Source organism: Pantherophis guttatus, chromosome 1 (assembly GCF_059756535.1).
Source record: "Pantherophis guttatus breed Tessera chromosome 1, ASM5975653v1, whole genome shotgun sequence".
Lineage (NCBI taxonomy): Eukaryota > Metazoa > Chordata > Lepidosauria > Squamata > Colubridae > Pantherophis > Pantherophis guttatus.
The window spans coordinates 276,555,945-276,582,468 of NC_142063.1; the positions used below are offsets into that span (position 1 = coordinate 276,555,945).

Genomic DNA, 26,524 nt, shown 5'->3' on the forward strand with positions numbered 1-26,524 from the left:
GGACAGTGCAATAGAGATGGTTGATTGAGTAATAACAGATCCCATCTCCCCCCCATTTCACCCCCACCCTTCCCATGTGTCTTTGGTTTTAATGTTTGATTTTAGCTTTTTATGTTTTAGGTTAGATGTAACTGTGATAAGATGGGTGGCCAATACATACATACATACTGTACATACATACTGTACATACATACATACATACATAACTCAAGTGTTGATGCACTCAAAACTTCTGTTGGCAAGGAGTTCCACTGATTAAATGTTCTAACTGTCAGGAGATTTCTCCTTAGTTCTAGGTTGCTTCTCTCCTTGATTATTTTCCATCCATTGCTTCTTGTCTTGCCTTCCGGTGCTTTGGAGAATAGGCTGACCCCGTCTCAAATCTCATCTGCTGAAAAATTTCAGCTAGCAGGGTCCAGGAGAAGAGCAGTTTCTGCTGTGGCCCCACCCTCTGAAATATTCTCTCGCTGGAGGTGAGGTCAGATCCCACACTCCTGGCCTTCTTCGGGAAGAGCCTTAAAACCTGGCTCTGCCAGGTGGCCTACGGCCCTGATAGGAGCATTCTATGCCCAGTGTGGGTGACAAGGTAGAGAAAAGATTCTCACCCCATCCCTTTTTTCAGGACAAAGTTGATGTATCTCTTCCTTGGCTACAGATCTCTAGCCAAGGAAGAGGCTACAGGCTACATATTTACAGATCTGTAAATCCATATGTGATGGTGCATTTTAACTAGACTCCTGGTGATATGAGTGATACGTTTGCTCAACTGCAGGAATACTCCTATCAATACCTTTTTTACACAACAGTCCAGCCACAGTCATTGAGCATTACCTAAATGGTATATATTATTTGAAAAACATGGGCAAATAAATCAGGAAGTGATGAAGTGACGAACAATTTCATTAATAATTTAAGAAGCCTGCCATCAAAGCAGTTGCAAAAATAGATTTAGTAGCAATATAAGATGGTGGGGGTGGAGGGGGGAAAGAATTGGTAGATGAAAGCAGAAACTGAAAACAGACTGAGGGAAAAAAAATAATGCCTAAGAAGCAGGAAAGCAGGACTCCAGTTATAACTATCAATAGACTGTCCTAATGACAAATAGCAGGAATAGCCATTTGGCTACTTTGAAGGACAGCCTGTGATTAGTGTTATTGTTTTATATTTTTGGTCTTTGATTGCAGGTCAATAAAATATATTGATATAAGTATAAAGCCCTGAAACATTTAGAAAATGTAATGTTAAAGATACGGGTGGGTGGGTGGGTGGGGGAAACCAGTGCAGCTATAATTTATCGAGAAGTAAAGTGTGTCTAGCAAGTTCAATAACAATTCTGGATACTTGGATCTAAGGAACTGATTCAAATAACTGTCAGCCCTGCAAGATAAACCAAACTCAGAAACCAATTCCATATATAAATCAGGACTACTTTCATTGCAACAGCATGACTGTAACGTTGTTGCTTGTATCCTTATGTTTTATATTGATATTGATTGTTTCCTAGTATGTTTTGATTCCTTATTAGTACCCTAGGACTATCATTAAGTGTTGTACCTTATGATTCTTGACGAATGTATCTTGTCTTTTTATGTACACTGAGAGCATATGCACCAAAGACAAATTCCTTGTGTATCCAATCACACTTGGCCAATATTCTATTCTATTCTATTCTATTCTATTCTATTCTATTCTATTCTATTCTATTCTATTCTATTCTATTCTATTCTATTCTATTCTATTCTATTCTATCTTCTAAGTTCATTCCCTTATACTATTACAGTATCAGACAATTCCCAAATAGTCTTTAAATCAAAAGAGCAAGAAACACCCACTCCAAGACTAGTTTATATCTTACTCCCTGTTTGTGGATTCCCTTTATCATGGACATTCCAAGACAAAATCTAGAGGATCCCATGATTTGATACTACAGCCTAGGATCTTCTCCCCATCTTCCCTCCTGGGGAATGCTATTTTCAGGTCACATTTTTTTAAATGAAACATAGCAAGCAAAAGATGAATGAAGAACTCTGGTGCCATGGTCAGTAGAAATCCTGGATCCCAATCAGATTAATAAGGAAAATCTTATTCATTACGAGTATATGAAATCCCACATAGCTATTAAAGAACTCCCCGCTATAAAACTAGTCGTGTTCGCGCTTCTGCGCATGCACAGTTTGTCCATTATGACGTCTGGGCGGGTGGGCGGAGCCTCCCGCCACTTTTACTAACCGGGAGCAACCCACCACTGGTACTGATGTTTTAGAAGGCAAACTAAGCCAGACTGCAGGGAAAGGCAATTGTTGAATAGTAGATTCATGAGTGAATCTGTCATTGTAGAGGGCATATAGGGAGTGATTTTGAACAACAGGAAATGGAACCAGTACCAAAGCAAGGGTCAGATAAGTGGGGTTTGTGCCCACAACAAGAAATTAACTTGAGAAAACATCTCAGGGCCCTCCCTGGTTCACTTAAAGATAAAGTGAGGAGGGGTGGAAGCACATTTAGTCTCCCAAAATTCTATTACTGTAGAATAGAATAGAATAGAATAGAATAGAATAGAATAGAATAGAATAGAATAGAATAGAATAGAATAGAATAGAATAGAATAGAATAGAATAGAATAGAATAGAATAACAGAGTTGGAAGGGACCTTGGAGGTCTTCTAGTCCAACCCCCTGCCCAGGCAGAAAACCCTACACCACTTCAGACAAATGGTTATCCAACATCATCTTAAAAACCTCCAGTGTTGGAGCATTCACAACTTCTGCAGGCAAGTTGTTCCACTGATTAATTGTTCTAATGGTCAGGAAATTTCTCCTTAGTTCTAAATTGCTTCTCTCCTTGATTAGTTTCCACCCATTGCTTCTTGTTCTACCCTCAGGTGCTTTAAAGAATAGTTTGACTTCCTCAAGATAGGAGGAAGAGCTGTACAGAAAAAGAGGAGGTGTGTGAAGTCATCTCAGAAGGGACCATCCCTAGTTGTATGGAAAGCAAAAATAAAGGAGGGAAGAAATAAATATGCAAGATTCTGTTACTGTAGCTTTACAATAAATATAGCATGATTTCTCCTTCTGTTTCTGGATTGCATCAAAGAGGTAACATATACCATCTAGATTAGGGGTCTCCAACCTTGGCAACTTTAAGACTTGTAAATTTCAACTCCCAGAATTCCTCAGCCAGCAAAGCTGAGAGAAGAATTCTGGGAGTTGAAGTCCACAAGTCTTAAAGTTGCTAAGGTTGGAGACCCCTGATCTAGATAACATGATTGATCAATAGGTCTGAAATGCTCAAACAGCTTACGTCTCAGCAAGCCTCTTTACTGCACTGACCTGCCCAGATATACTTCACACAGAGACCTAAATAACAACAATCCAATGCTCTATTTCCTGATTTATGTAAAACTTTTAAAACATTGCCAAACATTTACAACATTTACGGAAAGCTCGGGAGGTTTTTTTTAAGGAGCCAAATATTCTGTGATCTGGGAGATCCATGTCCAGTCTACCTTTTAGAGCAGAGTGGACAACCAATGGACATCATGAGGCTCCACAGCAGTGGTGGGTTGCCCCTGGTTCGGACCAGTTTGCAAGAACCGGTAGTAAAACTGGTGAGAGGCCCCACCCACCACCCCGGATGTCGTCATTGGCGATCTGCTCATGAGCAGAAGCTTCTGTGATCCCGTTGCGAACCGGTAGTAAAGGTAAGTAGAACCCACCCCTGCTCCACAGCACCCATATGGGACTTCCATTTTTTGTTCTGAGGTAAGGTTAAACTTAAAATTGGTTTTTAAACCTTGCAGAAAGCTTAAGGCACCCATTGCAGGTCTTTTGAAGTTTAGGCCATTTTTTCTTTTTGGGGGAGTATTCAAGGGGCAAAATGAAGCACATTTTGTTCCTATCCCATTCCTAACCGCCCCCCCCCCCCCAATGGTCTTGTATTTTCAATTTTGCTAACTTTGGCGATGTCATCATTTCACCAGTATGCTCCTGTGACAATCCCTTCAAAATAGTACAGGAGAAAAGAGAGCCCTCGGACTGAAAAAAGATTGCCCATCTCTGTTTAACAACAAACATGGCATCCTTTAAAAAAACTATGTTGTAAATTTTCCTCCTGAACTGTTTTTCTCACCGACTGCCTCCACAAAAGTGGTTAAAAGCATGCAGCAGAGTTATGGTTCCAGGTTGGAAAAACTAATTAGGTGAAGGGAAGTAATATATATATAAAAAAATCAAAACTGCTTAATACCTCAAGATCAGGGGTGAAATGCTCCCGGTTCGGACCGGATCGCCCGATCTGGTAGCGATGGAGGCAGGTGGTTCGGAGAACCGGTAGCAAAAATCCCTGCCCCCCCTCCCCATGCCCAGCTGAGCCGCACAATCATCAGAGGCTTTTTTTTACTTTTAAAAGCATTTTTTCTACAACCTCTTCGGCCGAAAAAATGCTTTTAAAAGTAAAAAAAAAAGCCTCTGATGATTGCGTGGCTCAGCTGAGATCGTCAAAGGCTTTTAAAAGAAAAAAAACCCTTTTTTCCTTTTAAATGCCTCTGCCGATCCAAGCTGAGTTGCTTGATCGGCAGAGGCTTTTTAAAAAAGCCTCTGGCGATCAGGCAACTCAGTCTGGATCGTCAGAGGCATTTAAAAGAAAAAAAACCTTCTGATGATCCAAGCTGAGTTGCCTGATCGTCAGAGGCATTTAAAAGAAAAAAAGCCTCTGCCGATTAGGCAACTCAACTGGAATCGTCAGAGCCTTTTGAAAGCATTTTTTAACAACCTCTTCGCGGAAGAGGTTGTAGAAAAAATGCTTTTAAAAGTAAAAAAAAAATGGCCACGCCCACCCAGTCACATTAGCCCCCACCAAGCCATGCCCACAGAACCGGTAGTAACAAATTTTAGATTTCACCACTGCTCAAGACTATTTATATCTGAAGCCCCAACTCCTTATCTGCTTCAGTTTTTTTTTCTTAAATGTCAAAATGCATTTAATGTATAGATCTTCCATGTCACAAATTTTTGGGTTCTTGTAGCCCTGATACATATCACTAATGTACAATCCAAGCAAGGAAACAGTCACTTTCATTCATGCTTTTGCTGGAAAAACATATATGTTGGATCAGATTTAAAACCAGTCTCATTCAAGAAAGTAAAAAAGAGCCAAATAAGATACTCAAGAGTGCAAGGGTGTCAAACTCGATTTCATTGAGGGCCACAATAGGGTTGTATTTGACCTCGGGGGGCTAAATGGGCATGACTAGGGTAGGCATACTACCCTAGTCACTCATGTCAGGGGCACCAGTGGTGGCCCAAGCACTCTGCCAGCAAAAACAGAGCTTGGGAGGGCTAGAGTGGCCCTCCTGAGCTCCGTTTTCACTGGCAGAGGGTTGCAGGAGGTCATCGCAGCTAAAAGGGCTGCTTGCGGCCCTCCCAAGATCTGTTTTTTGCTGGCAGACATACTACAGGCCAGTTCTTCACTGTTTCCAGAGTGGCCCCATGGGCCAGATCTAAGCAACCCGTGGGCCGGATTCAATCCGTGGGCCTTGAGTTTGACACCCCTGCTCTAGTGTAGTACAAAGTTACTTGAGATACTTCCAGCGTTGCTTGTTTTGCACACCCTTGGAAATACATCGGCTCTGGTATTTAGACTGATGTTCCTCTTCAAACAGTTAAATGAGGTATTCAATAAACACTCAAAATTACTATTATTTTAAGAGGGATTGATTGCCTAAGTGCTTTCTTTTACTATTTAATTTATGCTACACTCAATGGACGTAGGTATTTTGAGCCTACAAATCAAGAATCAGTTATCAGTCAGTCAATCATTGGGGAATCTGGGAATTATAATTCCATCAAAATTGGTGTGCACCCAGCTAGGGATTTAGACATCACGAATAATATTTATCATGTAATGTTGAGAGTTCACACCAGTGGTGGGTTGCCCCCAGTTCCGACCGGTTCGCAAGAACTGGTAGTAAAATCGGTGGAAGGCTCCGCCCACTGACCCAGATGTCGTCATAGGTGATCTGCGCATACAGATGCGATGCAAACTGGTAGTAAAGGTAAGTAGAACCCACCCCTGGTTCACACATAATGATTGAAAATTTACAAATAAAGTTGCAATGTGTAATATTCAGGACAGGGTTCCAGACACGCTCACTGTGGAGACCTCTAGTCAGCCATGCCTTCTTTCAATAAACTGCATTCTACTTCCCTTTAACCTTACATTTTTGCACTACTGTAACCTTACATTTACACAGCCTGTCATCATTTTCAAAGGCAACGGCCATGCTCGTGCTTTTCTACATCAACAGTGGTTCCCTCAAATTTGTTTTTCATTTTCTCTTATGCATGAACTGTGTTGTTTTAGTTACACCAAGATCAGCACCTGAGGAATGAGTTCACCATACAGAATTTAAAAGCTGATTTTAGGCTTGCAAAGTAAGTCAGATTTAAAACTAGAACATGAAACTCTTTTCCATCCTATCCAAATATACAAGTTCTTTCTTTAAAGTTCCTTTGATAGTCACACACATAAAGATAACTCCATTGCCTAAAACTATGTAAGCCAAACTTTTGTTATTGTTCATACTACATTGCTTCTCAGGGACAAACAATGCAGAAAAATAGATTCAAGTTTCTATTTCAGTTTTCAGTATTTGGGGAAATCAGAGTGCCTGCAGCTCCTTAGGAGTAAAGAAGATACAAAGAGAAAAGGCGCTGGAGATTAGATATATTATGTTCCTAACTAGATTTGATTTTTTTCTTCCTTTATCAGGTTGGTCAACAACACATGGGTGGTAATTTTTTAAATTGGAACAGACAGCAATTCAAAACAAGTAAATTATTCTCATAAACTATGATTAACATTGTGACTACATGTGCGTATTCACCATTGAAATCATTACAGGAAAGGAATGTATTCCACCAGGAATGTCTTTTGAACAAATGCTTTGAAGTGAAGGCTGTCAGCCAATTAAAGAAATCGAAATTAATTGTATGAATTTGGATTGATTAATCAATTCCATCTGCACGCAGAAAGCATTCTCTCTGGCTTTAGAGGATGGAAGCATCTGTCAAATGTGAGGCAGGAGAAGGAATGTCTCTTCTAAAATGGCACTTTGCCACAGTGAGTTTTTGCATCAATATTTGTTAAGATTGTTTTTTAAAAAAATCTTACGCTTGTTTAATGGGACCAAAACATGTTATGAATTTATACAGTAAATTATTGAAGTAAACATTGTAGCCAGTTAAAAATTAGTAATATGTGTGCAAAACCACAACTAGTGTTTCAAATGGCCCAACAAACCTGGCTCTTTGCCCAGGCCTTTGGCAAGCATGATTGAAGCCCCTGCTTCTTCTTCCTTTTCTTTGTTCCCATCTGGTTTTGTTAACTCTGCCACCTTTGTTCCTTTTTTTTTTTTTTTGGTTTTGCATTGTTTTCTTGTTTTCAATGTTTTTAACAACTTGTAAACTGTGTAGTGTCACTAGGAGTTGGGTGGCATATAAATTTAATAAATAATAATAATTCATTTATTTCATTAATCTTGCACAACTATTTTATTTATTAAATTTATTTGCTGCTCCACTTGTGTCAAAACCACACCGGGCAGCTTTTTAATATATTGTTAGCTATAATTTTTTTATCATCTCATGAATCATAAACAGCAAACCTAAGGGGGGAAAAAATTAAAGCTCATTTGACATTATTTTGGTCACATTTTTGTGATTTCACTGAAAGTACTCTATGGTTTCCAACAGTAGACAAACAGTGACAAAGAATGTTTGGCAAATGGAACATATCTTTGTGGTTATGATTTCTAGCTGCAATATATTAGAAAGGCTACTGAAGCATTTAGATGCACTATGTAGGATATGAATTATGAATGTTGTTGCATATGAAATGTACTTAAAATGAATGTGGCTTCTTAAATTATGCTCCTAGGGCATCTTCTCAGCCTTCTTCCAACTTCAATGTTTTGCAACCCTGAAATTCTGTTATATAGAGAACACATAAAATATAGAAGGCTACTCATGATCTATTCAGGCTAGACTATTGTAATGTACCCTACGTAGTGCTGCTTTTAAAGATGACTTTGAATCTTTCTTCTGTTCTCAATTCAGTTGTATGATTTTTGAAGGATTAGACTCTCAACTGAACTCAAACTCAATTATTACTTCAATGTCTTTCTTTATTCAGCTTATTGCATTCATCAACAAGGAAACCTCTTCCTTGTCCGAGAGGAGAGGAGGGAGAGGAGAGGGGAGGAAAGGGGAGAGGGGAGGAGAGGGGAGAGTAGAGGAGATGTCTTACAGAATGGATGGGCTGGAGAGAAAAGTTGGAGAGTGTAATGAGGGGTGTAGAGCAGTTGTTGGTTCCTGGCTAGGAAATGTAATGGTATGTGGGAATGACCTTGGGAGATAGGAGGAAGAGCTGCATCCTAGATGATGATCTGATAAACAAGGAAGGAAGGGTACTTTCAGAGTTGCAAGATTCTATTAATGTAACCTTACAATAAAGACAGATGTAGAAGTTCTGATTGTGCTTCTTGTCTGGAGTACCTTGCTAGACCTAACATCAACCTTGCAAGTCTAAAAGAACCCTTCTCATCTCTCCCACGATCATTCCAACATACCATTATATGAAGGGAGAAGAAAGATCCAGGGGGTGGCTTCCCTGGAAGAAGGGAAATGAAGACCCAAAGGAATGAAAACTCCACCCCAAGCCTAAGAATGAGGAGAAAGGAAAACCCAGCTGGCAAACTCAACACCCCAGAGGAGAAGGAAGGGATCAGTCATCAGTGGAAAAACTCTGATCTTTGGAGAATGACTGGGCAGAAGACCCTGGGAAATGTTCTTCCCCCCCAATGGAGAAGCCGTAGGTGTTTGGCTAAGCAGCTCCAGAAGGCGATCAAGCCGCATTGAGCATATTCCAGTACATTCCAATACATTCCTTTCTTTTTATTCTCTCTCTTGTCAAACCCAGAAATGGAGGGTTGGGGAGATAGAGGAAAAGGGGGAAGGAATCAGGATTCATATCTTGGAGGGCGTCTTAGGAGGAAACCTGACACCAGTATTGTATACCTGTTGCACCTGTTGCAAATACCTGCAGTAAATAATGTCACTGTATAGTAAAAAGCATAGAAACCTCCATAGGCTTGTTTTTCTGTCACCCTTGCAAAACAATAAACCTCTAATTCAAAAAAAAAAAAAGGGAACCCTGTTACGTTGTGACAACCATGTCTGTTGAAACATGAACATTAACTAGCTAATAACATATGATAATCCCTACTGATTTCAAATCCCCCCAAGGCCAGAATGCTTTTATTTTTACCTGTAGCTGTTGAATCAATAACTGTTGACATTCAGGGCAGTCATAGCTTGCAAACTGCTCCCTCCCCATAGAGTTTTGCTGCCTTTTGCAACAGAGAAATGTGAGGTGACAACTCTATTTTGAGTGTTTAAATATATAACCTTTTTTTTAAAAAAATGGCTTAACATTCCATCAAAAACCATTAGTGAAATGCATCATGAACAATTGCCAAAGTTATCCCCACAGTCTACAGAAAGCTCTAGGATATTGTGAACTACATTTCGTTTGAACCCCACATTTTGAATAAAAAAGAGAATACATTTATAATACTTTTATCTTACTTGTAATTTCTTTCCCAGAACTTGACTGGTCTGGCGTATGATGTGAGAAAAATGACACTCCCTAGAAATGGACTCAAGGGAGTAGAAAAGATTGCAGTGGCCAGAGTCTGACAGAAAAGCATTGCAGAGTCTGAAGACTTCAAGTTAAGGTAGTATAAATAGTAAATTCACTGGATTTTTACAATGTCCTTTAGGTGCTTCCTGATTTACTTGGTTTCCTTCCCAAAAGATAGGTGCAGCAAAGTTATGTGTAAGAGCTAAAGAAGAACTGTGATTATTTAGAATTTGATGTAATGAAAATATTGAAGCTACAACACAATGAACTCATAATTCATACTAATTTGGGACAAAAAGTCATAATATAAGTGCAAGGGGGGGGGAAATGCACAGGAAACAAATGGAAAAGATTAGTGGAGGGCAGCAAAACCCTCGGAGAAGTCCATATCAAATAATGAAATCAGCAACTAATGTAAATATTACAGGTTTCTCTGCCTCTAGTAAGTTGAACATTTATCCTTGAAGTTAATACTGCTATCTTATCTCAGGTTTGTCTTAAAAATAGTGCTTTTAAATGCAAACATATACAAAGATTCAACCCATACAAATATTCCCCTGAAATGAAAGGAAAAAAGGCTTGCAAATTCCTAATAAAGAAAAAATAAATACAGTGTAATCTGTCAGAGTACTGTAATCTTTAAAATGCATTTCCCCTATCATTTAGAAAGTATTTCATCTAGTATGTAAATATGGAACCTTAGGGGGGGGAAATTTTTTTCTTAACTTGGCAGAAAATTGTTTATACAATTTGTGAAAGTATCAGGGACGTACTGTCCTTTTTTTAATTACATATACAACTGCCCAACAAATAATGAAACACATTTCTCATTTCCTATCTTACCGTACTTTTATCTATTCAATAACACAAATTTCATTTTCCCAAGTATTGTACATAGCTAATCCTCTTGGAATGATGTAACTTTAAAAAAGGAACAAAACAAAACAAAACAATGGTGGTCTGTATAAATTACTCACAGGCCTCAGGCTGAATACAGAACAAAACAGCAAACAGCTTTCTTAAAAGGATATGAGGTATTGCAAAGAGCTGAGCAAACACATGGAAAGATGAGCCCCAGGCAATTTGCCAAGGAGCAATATAAGTCATTATGAACTGTAATTTCTGTAGTAGATCCCACAGCTGAAAATGAAAGAGAAAAAAAAATGATGATAACATCCATAAAGTCTATTTTTTAAAAACCCACTAAGCACTCGGGTTTCTGTATTTACTACAAGTGTACAAAGATTCTTCCTAACACAGTTATACCTAGAAGTTAAGATTAAATGCAATCATCAAAATGGAATTCTTTTTATAATCCGAGGACAAGAGTCAGAATAATCTCATGAAATGTGTCTGCTACAAAAAACAGAATGTTTTACATTATCTCATTTAAAGAACAGGATTTTCTGTTTTAAAAAGGTATCTTTGGTAACCCAAATTGGGTGGGGTGAGAGCATAAACCGTGATAAATTTTGGGTCAAAAAAATGTATAAGGATGTTCAACTCCATTTTATTAGCACATTCCATGCCTCGTTGTCCTAAAATGAAATTCATTGTTAGGAAAAGAAATAAGGCCAGGCTGCATCCCTCCTGCTTTCCCTAAGATCTGATATTTATTGAAGGTAGTCCTCGATTTATAACCATTCATTTAGTGACCACTTAAAGTTACAAGGGTGCTGAAAAAATGATTTACAACCAATCCTTGCACTTAAAACCAATGCAGCATCCCCACAGTCATGTGATCAACATTTGAGTACTTGGCAACTGACATGTATTTACAACAGTTGTAGCATCCCGGGATTATACAATCGCCATTTGTGACTTTCCTAGCCACCTTCAGCAAACAAAGTCAATGGGGGAAGCCGGATTTACTTAGCAATTGCGTGAGTCACTTAACTTGCAGTGATTTAGTTAACAATTGTGACAAAGAAGGTTGCAAAATTGGGTGCAACTCACTTAACAACTATCTTGCCTGGCAACAGAAATTCTGATCTCAATTTTGGTTGTAAATCAAGGACTACCAGTAGCATAAAAGCACTTGTACACATACACATACATAATTACATGTACACAAAGAGAACTATGGTAAGAGTGATCTGTGAAAGTAAGGCCATATGTCTATTAATCAAGACAAATGCACTAAATGCCAAAAAGCATTTCTACAAATGAGAAATAGCATCTATTCTCTTTCCTTCCACAAATCAATTTTTTTTACAATTCCTTTTCACCAAAGGAAGGAAGAGAAACGGAATTATAACCTTAGCCAGGCCTTTCCAACAAAATTTGCAGCTAGATAAATTATATGAATCATGAATATTAGTAAACATTATGTGAACCTGTTCAATTTACAGAACACCTATTTACACAACATTTCTGTGTCACCACAATGCTTTGGGGTTTCTTTTTAATGCAGAATTCATAGCTCCAAGTTTCACAGAACCGGTAACTATGTAACTATTGGACGTCATTCAGATTCCACTACTGAGATTGAGTCATTAAAAGAAAGCATAGCCAAATAAAAGAAAATATTTGTCAATGTATAGTGCAGTATAATTTCAATTTATCTCCCTAATGTGCATTACTCAGTGCTCAGTGGTCTTTCTGCATCTTTATAGAGAAAATTGGTAGATCTGGAGGGATTAGCAAATTGCTGACACTGAAGATTCCTCTTTGCATTATACTGTATCTTGTTTTTATAATTCATAAACATCCCAAGTCACTATGGGTATTCCTTTGTCTTCTGTTACTTCTTTCTTTATTCGTGAAAACTAGAGCAAGAAGTAAGTGGATAGCCCGCAGAAGACCAGTAGACACACCAGCATTTCTTTGGGGATTTCCAGAGAATCCCTGGGGCGGGCATTTCTGACTTATATTTTTACATTTTTAAAGATTTGGGATTTTTAATAAGGAATGAGATGGATGCTTTGAACTTAAACTCTAAAGAATCAGGCCTATTTTTACCCTTTGTGGGGCATGGAAGTCAGTGTTTAAGTCCTCACTTAACTGCTGAACCTGTTCACAGTCACTCATGTCTTAGTTACCTCCCAGTTGGACTACTGCAATGCACCCTACATGGGGTGACCCTTGAGAATTGAGAATCTGCAACTGGTCCAAAATTCAGCACTCAGTGTTAGGGAAACCATTAACTCAAGTAAGGTGGAAAAAAAAAATCCAGATCCATCGGCCAATAGGTAATGGATCCAAGAAATTGTGGCAAAACGCCATGCACATAAGTAGACTATCAGCTAACCCCTGTTAGTTGAGAATTAGGTGATACCATTTACTGTACAGGTGTTGTGGCCTGCCAGTGGCCTGCGCGGATCGTGGCTGATCCCGACAACAAGGAGGCTGATGTGGTGTCGCGCCAGCAGCCTGCGCAGCCGGCACTCACGTCGGACAGTGAGGAGGCTGAAGAGGATGTGATGCCAGAGGCAGAGACTCAGCCAGGGCCTTCAGAACCTCCAGAGGCTCCTTCCAGTGGAGAGAGCAAAGTGGAGGAGCCTCTCCTCAATGCTCGGGCACGTAGGGCTGCCAAAAGGCAGGAGTGGCTACTCAGGAGGAGGAGGTCTACTTGAGAGTAGGGCTTGAGGATAATTGGCCACTCCCTTAGCCTATTTAAGTCACACGCAGCTAGTGCTTTCTTGCTAGAAACGTCTCATTACTACAGAGCATCTTGGAGAGCGAGCAATTTCTCATATCTGGTTTTCTGGGCTGGTTGCCAAGCTTTGTCGGACATTGTTCTTAATAACTTTGATAAGGACCCTTTGCACGGGAAGCCTGCATTCTTGAAAGAGGTTTGTTTGGAATTAAACAGTGTTTGCGAAGCTTGGTGTGTGTCACATTCTCTGGGAATCCGAAGCTGGGGCAGAACAACAGGGGAAAAAAATTCTCTTCAGCATGTAACATAATTTCGCAAATTTCCCTTTTGTACCTCACCAAAACTACTCTAAGGAATTAAGAAATCTCCCAATGCAGTGAGGTCTGAAAGGCAGTGAAAAAAACTAGAGAAACTTCCACTGAATCAGACTCTTCTTGAGATAGTTCATTACAATCAGTTGTCACGTCTGAAGACGTCCCAGCAGGTAGCTTGTGCAGCTGAGCAGATTATGTTGGCAGGTTCATTCTGAAACATTTTTTTTCATAAAATATTCTGACAGTCTTTCACCTAACTGACAATCAGTCCCAAGCACCAAGCATTCAATTGCCAAAACACATGGACTAAACCAAGCATGTCTTGCATTTCAGACTAAGCTAGAGAATATCTGTTCAACAAAGATGTTGAAGTCAAAAATAGTATTTTATCTGATTACTGACAAAACAAAGAACAGCATATTTCTGCAACCAGGAACATTGCCTTGCTATTTGGTACAATAAGCCTTGACAACCCAAAACCACTGAATTATTTTTTTTAAAAAATGATATATTACCTTTTTCCATCACCAAAACCATATGAAACAGGTACAAAGTATGGTCTGTGGAATGGAATATTAGAAAACCACATAAATGGGAAATTAAATAACCTATATTCAGACTCTTGGAATGCAAATATTATACATCTGCAGAAAAGGCTAACTGTGAGAGTTTATAAAAGGGAGGTTATCGTCTACATTATGTAGTGCAATATCTCTGAGTGATTTGGTCTCTTTTATTTTGAAAAGTCCATATATACTAGAGAAAAATGATTTCAGAATCTGTTGAGTGGTTTTGCAAGGGAAAATAAGTATCAGCAATCAGTAACGGAGCAGGTCAAAAAGAGAAAATTGGTGTAGTCAATAAAGACCCCAAGCAATTATATTGATTCACACTGTTTGAGCTCCCTGGATTGCATTAATTAAAGGCAAAAGGAACCAACTGGATTTCTGATTAGCTAGCATGAGACTGTAATTTTGGGCAATTGATTTTCAGTGACATGAAACAGCAACAAATTGTTGGCTGAATAACTAATGATTGAAATGTTATATTGGGGATAATAGGCTCTTGTGGGATTTTTCTATTTCTGGTATCATAAAAGCTTGACTGGCCTTCAAAGCGATGTAATTTTGTGTGTATGTTTGTGTATGATTTGCTGCTTTGTCTCAGGCAATAATTATCTTGGATCAGCTCTGAAAAGAGATAAAATTACAACAATGATCAGTCTACTATTATACTGCAACTACTATTACTAATAGTATCGGAAAAAATAATCTGCTAATCAACTGTCTAATAAGATTTTATTGTAAGGTTTTTGAAGAGTAACAGAGAAACTTCATATGTACCTTCAACCACTGCCTTGATGGGATACAGTATTTGTTTTTGACATGATGATATGGATTGAAAACACTTTAGCATTGCTGTTGAAGAAAACCTCACATCTTCAGTGAAAACTAATGTCTTGACAGTCATTTTCACAAAATTAAGTCCAGTTTAGACAGTCTAAAATATGGCAGGGAAAAATAAGTACTTTAAGAAGAATTGTGACTGAGTTGGATAATTGTAATAGTTCACGATCTGATGATATTTGGTCTAGTGCAGTGTTCTCAACCTTGGCTGCTGGACAGCAGCCAAGGTTGAGAAACACTGGTCTAGTGGTTAAGGCACCAGGCTAGAAACCAGGAGACTGTGAGTTCTAGTCCCACTTTAGGAATGAAAGCCAGTAGGGTGACTTTGAGCCAGTGACTGTCTTTCTGCTTGATTCATCTCACAGGGTTGTGGGGAAAATAGGAAATGGAAGGAATAAAAGGTATATTTATTGTCTTGAGTTATTTATAAAAACTATAAAGGCAGGGTTAAAAAAATAAAAAGATCTACATAAATATATAGAGAATATAGATCCATAAATACAGGCATGCAGATTCTTTAATAAAAAAAATGGTTTCTTCCAAATGGCCTTTCTGAAAGGATAGATCATGACATTGTGGGAACCTTGGAAATTGATCCCCTTGATGAACTAGAATCCTATAAAATGTGTCAATTTGCAGAGTCATCAACTTTCTGATTTGCATTCTTTGTTCCAGCATCCTTCTGCATGGAAAAAAAATTAGTTTGATTGATGCTACCTTGATTTTACTCATGCATTCGCTCAGCTATTATTACCCTGTTCAACATCTTGGCGGCAGTTTGCAGAAGTTGCTTTTCAACAATACTTTCCTTTTCCTTAAATTAATAAAATTCATATATTCCAAATCACTAAGACCAGCAAACAATTGCCATTCTCACAACACTCTCCTTTCTGCCATAAAAGTATCACAATCATCCCTTCTTGCTTATGTACAGGAGGACAAATGATACTACCAAGAATAGCTAAAACTTAACATCATGGATTTTAAAACTCTAGGAAAGCTGAAGGGTCTTTGGAGGGTGACTTCATGTAATGGCCTTATCCATTCTAGGGGTTCAGAGAGGCAACCCACCTTGGAAAGAGGATGGAAAGGGAAAAACACTCCAAATGAACAACTACCTAAAAAAATGGTGTCACATGAGAGATTCTTTGATTGTTAGGCTACATGGGTGGGCCTTTCAAGATTACTCACTGCCCAGAATTGCTCTATGAGGGAGACGGGTGGTTTCTAAATATGATAAAGAAATAATGTCTGCCTGAAATATGGTGAGCTTGATCAAGAGGGCTTCAATATCTGAATATGTAGTCATCTATCTAGAAGTAAGAGCAGCAGATACAGATTTTACAATGTAGAGGTATAGTGAATTAGCAAACTGCCATTTACTCAGACAAGGGATAGCAAGCAATATTCCTCTAACATTCATCCCAGCTTGCATTCCACAAAGGTTTCATATCCCAGATGCCGGAAGAGATAGGCAGGAAAGTTCATAACAAAAGAAAAACCCAAGGCTCAAATGTGGGGAAAGGAAAGGGAAAAAAAACTTGCCTTTGATTTGTATAATAGCTTCTTCTCTCTCCATCCTTATTGGGATGCATGCATGCATAAACAAAGGAACAAAGAAAATCTTGTCTTTAGACAAACAAAAAAAGAGATAGCTTGCAGATATGAAAGGAAGCATATCACCTGGGAAGGCATCAAGGACAAAGAGCATGAGACATTGAAAAATGTAAGCAAGATGGAGATTGGAACTAGTCACATGAGTTTGGTATGCTAGTTTCTAGGTGAAGCAAGTAAGTAAGCAAAGTCCAAGTGGAAGAAAGCCATAATAAGAGGAAAACTATATTTTTTTTCTGGCACTGGAGGTGAGGAAGCAGGCTGAATTAAGCCAAGGAAATGTTCAATGGCCTATTATATAAATGAATGAAAAATCAGGAAAAACATTGACTCATAAAATCTATGGCTTTCTATCTGTGTGAACTAATACTCGGTGAATGGGAATGAAATGAATTTGAATTCTATTGCAAGGAAAAGGCAAATGTGATTAGATATTATTTATACTGATCAGATGATTCTCATGACTGGGTCAGAAAAATTGAAGGATAGAACTTGCTCAAAAGATACGGGGCAGAGAAGGAACCAGAGTACGAAAAATAGATCTATATTTGCTAAAAATAATGACTTGGATGAAAAGGTGGATAAACACTTATCCAAGTTGCAGTTGACACAGAAGAAAGTGAGGCAGCCAATATTCTAGCCAGCAAAAAGAAAAATCTGAGAAAAAGTTAATACTGAAAAAGGCAAAGTTCTTCACTTAGGTAGAAGAAATCACATGCAGAGCGATATGGTGGCAGATGGTTTGGTAAAATCGTGTATGGAAAGAATTTGGATCATTCAGTAGTATGACCTGGTTGCCAAAAAAGGCCATTTTAAACCGCCTCATAAGAAGAATATTTTTTTCAAATCGCAGGCCTGACTCTACTTTCTGTATTGTGTTCAGCACTAGGCACCGTGTTTTAAGAAAGATTCAGGAAAACTCACAACAAGTTTGGATAGGGTGGCAAACTACGTCTTATGAGGAGAGGTTTAAGGGAATTGGATACGCGATGGGTAATGCTTTAAATTTTAAATCAACAAAGTAGAACTGTGCAGTGCTTCAATTCTGAAGAACTGCTTCATTACACATGGATGACCAAACACACCATTGGACTATGATTCATTAAAGCAGCAGCTGCATGAGCCAGCTGTTTTAATGACTTGGAGATGGGCTGAATTAAGGTTGCAGCACATTTCAAGCCACCTCTTCTACTTTGAATTTAAAGCATTTATCCCACATCTTCTGTCAATACAGTGTATTAAATAGCTCTTCCTTCTCCTCTATTCCTGCCACACAGAATCAATTATCTGTGTATGCACATTGCAGTGTTATTTTCATCTATGTGTGCAAGGGACAACTGAAGAATGCCTTTGAAGCAGCTGTTCCAAAGGTGCTTTTTCAGGAGGCAACTGGACTTTCTTGTTTTTTAGTTTTGAAGACGTTTCGCTTCTTATCAAAGAAGCTTCTTCAGCTCTGACAGGATAGTGGGGAATGGAAGGATTTATATTCCTTGCAGACAGCTTTGAAGTAACTGCGCAAAGCCTTCAGGAGGGCTTAGATACATACATGCTTTGGGGAGGCTGTTTCATTCATCCTTCTGTGCTCCAGCAAATGCCCTTTTGTAACATGTCTAACAAAGCCTAATGAGCTGAAAACCAAGGAAGTGAAGGTGAAACCGGTCACAAGGAATGAAAAATTAATAATTTATGTTAAAGCTGATTATATATTTGAATAATTTCCCAGAGGAGCCTTTTGAATTAAAAAAGAAAACAGAAGTATCTAAAAGTTAAATAAATATTCAAGTAGGCAGCTCCTTCATGTGTGACTCAGCAAGCCGGGTTCCAATTTATTAATAATTCTCCTTTTCAAAGCTACTCTACTGTTGTGAGTTTTGACAGCATTGTGTCAACACAGAAGTCAACATGACATTTCAAAGACATTTCACATTAAAATAATTTCTTTCTTAAGTTCTGGTAGGATAAAGCAATATTTCTGCTTGATATTTATCAGCGGGGTTTAGTTTTGTTTAATTTCTATTTAAATATAAATATGAGATCAAAACTTAGATAATACTACCATTAACAGCATTGCAACAGTTCTGCATTTTGTTTGTTTTGAAAGAAAAAAAAATATTAACTGAATCCAAGAAAACATTTACGCTTGAAAGGACAATGACGTTTTGAAAATCATCACTTGCCTTATTAAATACAATTGACATAATGAAGAAATTGAATAAGAAGTTGTCGGAGAAACCTTTGCAATCAAACTTGAAGAAGATGAACGTGAAGCTTAATGTAACAAACTGGTGAATGGGATTGCAAAATGAACACCGCAGTAGCTTCATTCCCGCAATTGTAATTAGAAAGATATCACAGCTGCAAAATAAAATGGAAAGAAAATTCAAATAAATTCAAATAGATGCACTATAGACATTAGGCCTGCTTTCATTTGGTTTGTGGTAAATTTATATTTACTGTCAAAGAAATAAAGAGAGACTAGTATAAATCTATTTAGCTCTTGTCAGCTAGCCATACCCTTCTGGGATTTGAACCTGAGCTGCTTGCATATTAGGTAAATATATTAACCTCTAAGCCACAGGTTCTCCTTGCTTTGTCAGCTATACCAGTGAGTTAGTGGTTAATACATCTACCTAATATGCAAGCATCCCAGGTTTGAATCCCAGAAGGGTATGGCTAGCTGATTAAAGCTAAATAGCTTGAAATAGATCTATATTAGTCTCCCTTTATTTCTTTGTTGGTAAATATAAATTTAACTCAAAAAATAGTTTGTCGCGAAAGTGACTGCCTGCAAAGGCCCCTGCACTGGGACTGAAAGGTGAAAGCAGAAGCAGTATGCTCCATCTCATATTTGGGTAAACAGGTTGCCCTGATAAAAAACACTTGATTCCATTTGGTTTATGTATCTGTTAAAACTGTGTTTGCATATCCCAGTCACTAACATATGACTTATGGAAGCTTTTCTAGTAGAGAACACTCATCTTGATTTAGGGAATTTGTGATGTTGCACTTAACTGTGCAACTGTTAACTGTGGTACAGGGAGCCCTTATTTAGTGACCACACTTGGGACCAGCAATCTCAGTCATTAAGTGAAGCATTCGCGTAAGCACAACTGTGCTTACGATCTTACTTCAGTTTTCTTTTGCTTTACAGACCTGTAATTGGTTGTAAAGTTACTTTTTTTATCACTGCAGTAAGTGTGAATGATTGCTACACAAGGCAGTTGCTAAATGAGGGCCACCTGTAAATCTGGTGCTGTTAATATTACAATATTAGAAAAGAAAGAAAATCTATGTTTCTCCCAGAATGCTCATTTCTGTCTGTTAGTATAAAATGCACATAGTCTTGTTTTAAACTGAAGGCAAGCTTTAATGTTTATTTTAAATTATATAACAACTTTCTAATATTTAGTGCACAATAACATTAGGGGTAAGGCTTATGTTACTCTTTTGTAATAAAGTGGTAACAGAACACGATGGATAAGCAGAACTTTAAAGACAACCATGTGATATCAAGACGTAAAGAAGCAAAATCTAAAAAAGAAGGGAAAGGCTTAAAGATGAAAGGATGGCATGTATCTTTATTCACAAGAACATTTGGAGATTCCTCTTGCTAAATTTATATGACATAAGCACACTACTTCAGAGAAAAATATGGTGTGATTCCTGCTCACACAACTTGGTAAGAACTGTGTCAGTATTTCCCAGGTAAATTAAAACAACCAACAAAATTAAAACAAGAGAATATATTTTGCATGAATAATATGTCTATGCTCTTACAAGACTTTGATACTAGATGTGTTTTTGCCAAAAACAGATATGCCTCTGGTGTGAGTCATGGCTGACTGAAGACATCTTACAAATGACCAGAGGCGACAACTGCTGAGAAGAAGAAAACACCAGCCAGTAGACCAGTTCTTCAAAATTCTCCAGAGGAGAGAATGGGAGACCACCTAGGAGTGGTTTGAATGCCAGCTCCTCACAAGGAGACCATAAAACAGTGGTGTTCTGTGGATTTGAGCACCAAGAGCCAAGGGAGATGTCAGCTTTGCTCTCAGCAGTTGGTTGAGTTAAAAATTGTTACAACAAACTTGAACAGCTTGTAAATTTCCAAGTCTACTGTACTCTCATAGCCCCATATGTTAATCCTTAGGTTCCTCTCTCATAGTTTTTCTAACTAAGTTGGACTGTGAAGAATTAGATAAGCAATTCTTAAGTCACAGTTTCTATATCTTATATAGTATCTAAGCATTACATCTAATGCATCTACAGTAAGCATGTCTGTAATTTCTCTCTGGAGAATCAATGAACTTCAAGTATGTCCATCATTCAGGCTGGATTGTAAAGGTAAGAAATTCTTTGAGAGAGAGGGTGGTTTGCTAGATCCAGCTATATGGAGACGTTTCATCCTGCTTTCAATCTTTCCTAAAAAAAAAAGTTGAAAAGTTGGTTGCACTGCAGATGACCCTGGAGGAAGCAGATTATCTGGACCTGCTTCAATTAGATTACAGGCCTGGGATGGGACTGAGACAACACTGATCTCATTTGTGGATGACTTCTGGCAGGAGCAGGACAGAAGTGGTGTGCCCATCCTTATTTTTGAACTTTCGATGGCTTTTGATAACCATTGATCATTATATCCTTCTGGACCAACTCATTGTGCTCGGAGTAGAGCACAATGTTACACTGGTTCTTCTCATTCTTCCAGGACCAGTTCCAATCAGTGTTGATGAGATATGGGGAGAGCTTTAATTCTACAAATAATGCATCTTGAAATGTAATATGCAACTTACTGTGAGGTTATCCTCTTGTTTTTGCTGATTAAAAAAGCATCATTGGTGAGGGAGTTCAGTATTATTGCAGGATACAAGATGTACTTTTCAAAACACTGAAGCCACACATACAGTCTCTCAAACCACATTAAATGAGCAGCAGCTGAATTAAAAAAATAACCCTTTATGAAACCATGAGTAATACCAATAACGAATAGCATCTAACTTTCATATATGCTATTAAGGGATTAATAGCTTTATACACATTATTCATTCATTTGAAATCAATTAATATTCAATATATTCTTATAATGAGGATATTGTTCTTCCTGAAAAATATGAAACATGAACTAAAATCTGCCTAAAACATTTCAGACTGGTTCTGATCATCTGAATAAGGAGATGTCCATTAAAGACTGCCCAAGAATATAAGTAACCCTGAATAAGTAACATAAGTGTTCTGTAAAGTAAAGCTAAAAAGGACATCATAAAAAAAGAGGTTACTTGCTATTGGAAGACACAAAATACTTGTAAATGGGTAGCATCCGAACAATAAACTCAGACAATTGCAGCATGGAATTTGCAAGCACAAAGAAACCCCAATATTTTAAGAGCTACAGCCATCACTTCAGAAATAACTTTTGTTCAGAACTGTGATATACTGGTGGTGGGGCTCATTAATAAGAACAATGAGTCTGCTTATAGAAAGTACAAGGGCTGACATTGTGGTGTAAAGAAAATAATCTTATACTTAACACCAAAAAAACTAAAGAACTTATAATTGACTTCAGGAGGAAGAGAGATGTACATTTACCATTGTACATAAATAGTGAGAAGGTAGAGAGGGTTGGTAGTTTTAAATTTCTGGGCATTTATATCTCGAAGGGCCTCTCATGGACTATGAATGCTAATGCTTGTGAAGAAGGCACAGAAGAGGCTGTACTTCCTGAGAATGCTCAGGAAGATAAATCTATCTCAGCATCTACTTCTGTCCTACTATCGCAGCACCATTGAGAGTGTCCTGACATACAGCATTCTTGCATGGTATGCGGGCAGCTCTGCAGCAGACATAAAAGCTCTACAGAGAATTATTAAAACTGCCCAGAATATCATCAGGCTCCAGCTACCAGCCCTGGGTGACATCTTCGCATCTCGCTGTTTGAGGAAGTTGCACAACATTCTCAGAGACTCTTCCCATCCTGTTTACAATCTCTTTGGACTGTTGCCTTCTGGCAGAAGATACAGAACAATTAAAACTCGGACTACACGTTTTCTGAATAGTTTTTATCCCAGAGCTATAACTGCACTCAACAATGAACTAAAGGGCCACCATCAGTGAGCTGTTGGACAGCATTACTTGCTCTGCTGTGTGGATGCTTGGGTGGTTGAGGGGTGGGGAATTTTTGGTGGGTGGGGATGTGTCTGGGGATTGTCATGTGTGTTGGGCTTGGTCTCTGGGTGTTATGTGAATTTCGTTGTATGGGTATACTGTGTATATACATACAATGACAATAAACTATTAAATTAAATTAAATTAAAAACATGCAAAGAGAGTCATTAAAATGAAGAACCATAAAACTTGTCAGGAATGTTCTAAATTGAAGTGAGTTTAGAGCCCCTGAAGACAGCCAGCTAATGAAAACTCAGGTTGCTTCTAGTTGATAGATTTACAGGAGAACTAAAACTACATCTGTAATTTTAGAGATATTTACAGCCATCCCTACTTCTCAATTCAGCAGCTGTTGCAATTCCAATGTCATGCTTATTATTTGGGAATAATAATAACTAAAATAAAATATTCATAATAAAGAGTGCTATTTCTTTTAAGGCTTATGTAGTCAGCAAAAATTATAATCTTATTACAAATCTTCAACCTGTATTTTGAGTTTATCGAAATAGTAAAGTTAACTGGTTATGGTTTCATAAAATTATATCAATCTATAATGTTATCCAAGGACTAATTTAGACAATGATCAAGCATTTGAGAATTATTAGAATTATTTCCTATTTTGACTTCCAGTTGGTTACAAAGTTAATTTCTCCAAATATTACTTATGAATGTAGTGTATTTATAATCATAAATATCCTTATCCCAGTTCAACCTTACATTGAAACTAAGGTTTCCTCCACCTGGTACCTTCAAAGTGTGGTAGATCGCAACCTGATAATTTTCTCAGTCGGCATAGTCTGTATTGGCTCAAAGTTATGGGAATGAAAATCCAACATATCTGGGAAACACCAACTTAAGGAAGGCTAATTGATGAGTGTTATTGACTAAAAGCCTATTAATACAGTATTCATCCTGAACACTAAGCTACAAATGATGAAAGAAAATAATGGGAGGAAAAAAACAGCTGAGAGAACAAATTACCAAATCGCCTGAAAATTCAGCAAACACCTTCCATATGTAGCCGTTTGGAACATACCAATATGTAAGGTATTATGATTCTTGCAATGCATGTTCTCAAGATAGTTAAGAATGACAAGCATTACCACTAAGTGTAGCCAGCATGTTTGAGCAACAAAAATCCAAAAGGATCTAGAATATGAGAACGGCAAGAAAGGATTAGTTTTCTCCATTTCTTTGCTATAATCTCATACTTCCCAGGATTTTTGCTATCCAAGTGTCAGTCCCAGACCACCCGATGGCCCAGGGCTGCCATTCGGGCAGGGGAGGAGTGGACGTCCACGCACAGGCATCAACGGTGCCGCCGCCATGGTGTCTTGATGGGGAGGAGCCGCTACCCAAGACACACCTGAGACACATGCCCCTGGGGCTGCCGCCTGGCTAGTAGGACCCAGAATTTACCCAACTGTAACAGCTGATTTTTGGGTTGGGTGTGGCCCACCTGATCATTGGAGCATGGGTGGAAGCAGAAAACTGAGCAGGATAGACTGGGATGGGTGGCTAGGGGCATGGCCAGACTGCGGCAGCCATATTAGTATCGAGCAGTCAGTAGGAGGGGAGGGGTATACACAAGGGTGGAGTACAATATAAGGAGTGGGTGAACCAACCATGGTAGCACAAACTTTGATTCCTTTTGGATGGTTGCTTCATGCTGGTCCGCATTTCCAGATAAACAGTCTAACATCACCTTGTGTTGCTGGCTTTTCTTACGGGGAACACTGGAACGTGACACCAAGTAGGTAGTCCTATTCTCTCACAGTCTGGTGTTTTTTGGGCAGGCTCCCCTTGCCCCAGGTCCTTCCAGGTTGGGATTTCAATTTCTAGACTGCTTAGTCAACTGGGCTGAATCCATGTTGGCCAGAAATTCTAAGATCTACAACCCCAGGTTTAGATGGAATTGGCTGGGAAGAACTGTTCTACAACAAGCACTGAGATGGCTCACTTTTATTTTTGCTGCATTATAATCCATTTATTTACTTTGACACAGTGACTTCTATTTCTAATTATAACTTCCTCTTTACTTCATGATTCCCAATAATGTGCAAAAATACCATATTAACGTTAATGTAAAGCATAATAAACAGTCTAACATCACCTTTTACATCGTCATTTACACATTTGTATTAGGGTGACTCTACATACCTCTTACTTCTCTCTGCCGATATTCCTTATTTTTAAGGATAGGGTGGGATATCCACATCCATGGATGATGTTTGCGAAGTTGAGGAAATATGTAGTGTGTTATGAATCCCACAGTCCACGCAAAAATGAAAAGCACCAGGCTGAGTAATTCCTGGATTAAAAGGAAGCAAAACGAACCCTAAATCACATGTCATATACTTAAACTATTTTTAATTTAAAATATGATCTTAATAATAAAAAAGTCAGGTAAAGAATGCAATTTTTCCCAAAAATACATTATTGAAAAAAGTAACTGAGAAAGGAAAAGAAGGGCTTTGTTTTTGTTTAATAAAATGTTTTATGAAAATTTTCTAATACTGTAGCTGAAGGGGAAAAGAACACAAGAAAGAAATGTTCTAGTTTTGCAAGACATTTGTTTGTTCACGGACAAAAGACATAATTGTGCTGAGGGATAAAATGCAGGAAATGTTTCATGTGGAGTGCTAGTGGGAATGCAAAAGGAGCAGCTCAAATTGTACAAAATACAAAGATGGGAAAAAGGTATATCCTTCAATATACTAAAATGTGATAAACTGTAATAAATGTAGGAAAGTAGGACAAATACGTATTGGTAAACACACCAAAGTTATTTTAAATCATAAATGAATCTGTAGCTGTGGCTCCATATCTTGAATGTAATAGGTGGAACTGCCTGTCATGTTGATTAACCCAGTATTGTGCAGACATCCATATAGCCACTATGTGCACATTAATGCTCCACAGAATGGTCTTTCTTGGACATAAAATTAACCCACCTTCCCTGGCTTGGTTCCTTCTAAAAGTACTGGACCAAAAGTGTTTTTTTTTTCCTTGTTTGGTCCTTGATAGAGGCAAGAATAATCTTAATGTAGAAAATATGGAGGGAATCAGATTTGGGGAGGCTAAGTTAAACTTTAAAAAAAGGCTAAGTTAAACTTTAAAAAAATATGACTGGCAACTGCAGTCATAAAAATTGTAAAGTAAGTCATCACGTGACTGACCCAATTTTACGAACTTTTTGTGTGGAGGTCGTTAAGCAAACCCATATGTTCATTATGGGACTTTTTTTCTGGAAGCTGGAAGTAAATGCCCATTTCAGCAAAACAATAATAAATTGTGATCACATGACTGTAGGGTGCTATTATCATAATAGTGGGCCAATTGCCAAATGCCCAAAATGCAGTCACATGACTATGAGGGAGGGGGGAGGAAATGTGGGAACTTTGAAACTAGGTCGCAAGTAGCTTTTGGGGATCTATCGTAACTTTCATTCGTAAGTCAAGGACTACTGCACTGTCTTATCAACAATGAGAGCTATAAATTAATAAGAAAGACAGTGAGTGCATTCACTGGTGGGGTATTTGAAGAACAGGAAGTAACAAGTTGCTAACCTAGGCAAATACCTTAAATTTTAACATAGGATGTGAGGGGCTGTTGTCCTACCTCAGCCACCATGCTTTTTTTCTGCTGACAATGAGAAAGAGGAAAAGGAAAGGAAAGGGATGATTAATGGCAAGGAGAAAACAGGTGGTAGTTAGAAGGAATGAAACGGAAAG

At 38.2% G+C, this 26,524-nt stretch overlaps 1 protein-coding gene across 1 annotated transcript in view; it reads right to left on the reverse strand.

Annotated features, from left to right (window-relative positions):
- Window positions 1-26,524, reverse strand: part of PCNX2 (pecanex 2) — a 100,644-nt gene that overhangs the window by 33,161 nt on the left and 40,959 nt on the right. The window contains exons 19-23 of the mRNA XM_060692360.2: window positions 24,951-25,101; window positions 21,422-21,563; window positions 18,809-18,986; window positions 10,730-10,839; window positions 9,645-9,773 (exon numbers count right to left, since the gene is read on the reverse strand). Of these exons, the coding sequence (XP_060548343.2) occupies window positions 9,645-9,773; window positions 10,730-10,839; window positions 18,809-18,986; window positions 21,422-21,563; window positions 24,951-25,101 (710 nt within the window). The remainder of the gene's footprint in view (window positions 1-9,644; window positions 9,774-10,729; window positions 10,840-18,808; window positions 18,987-21,421; window positions 21,564-24,950; window positions 25,102-26,524) is intronic.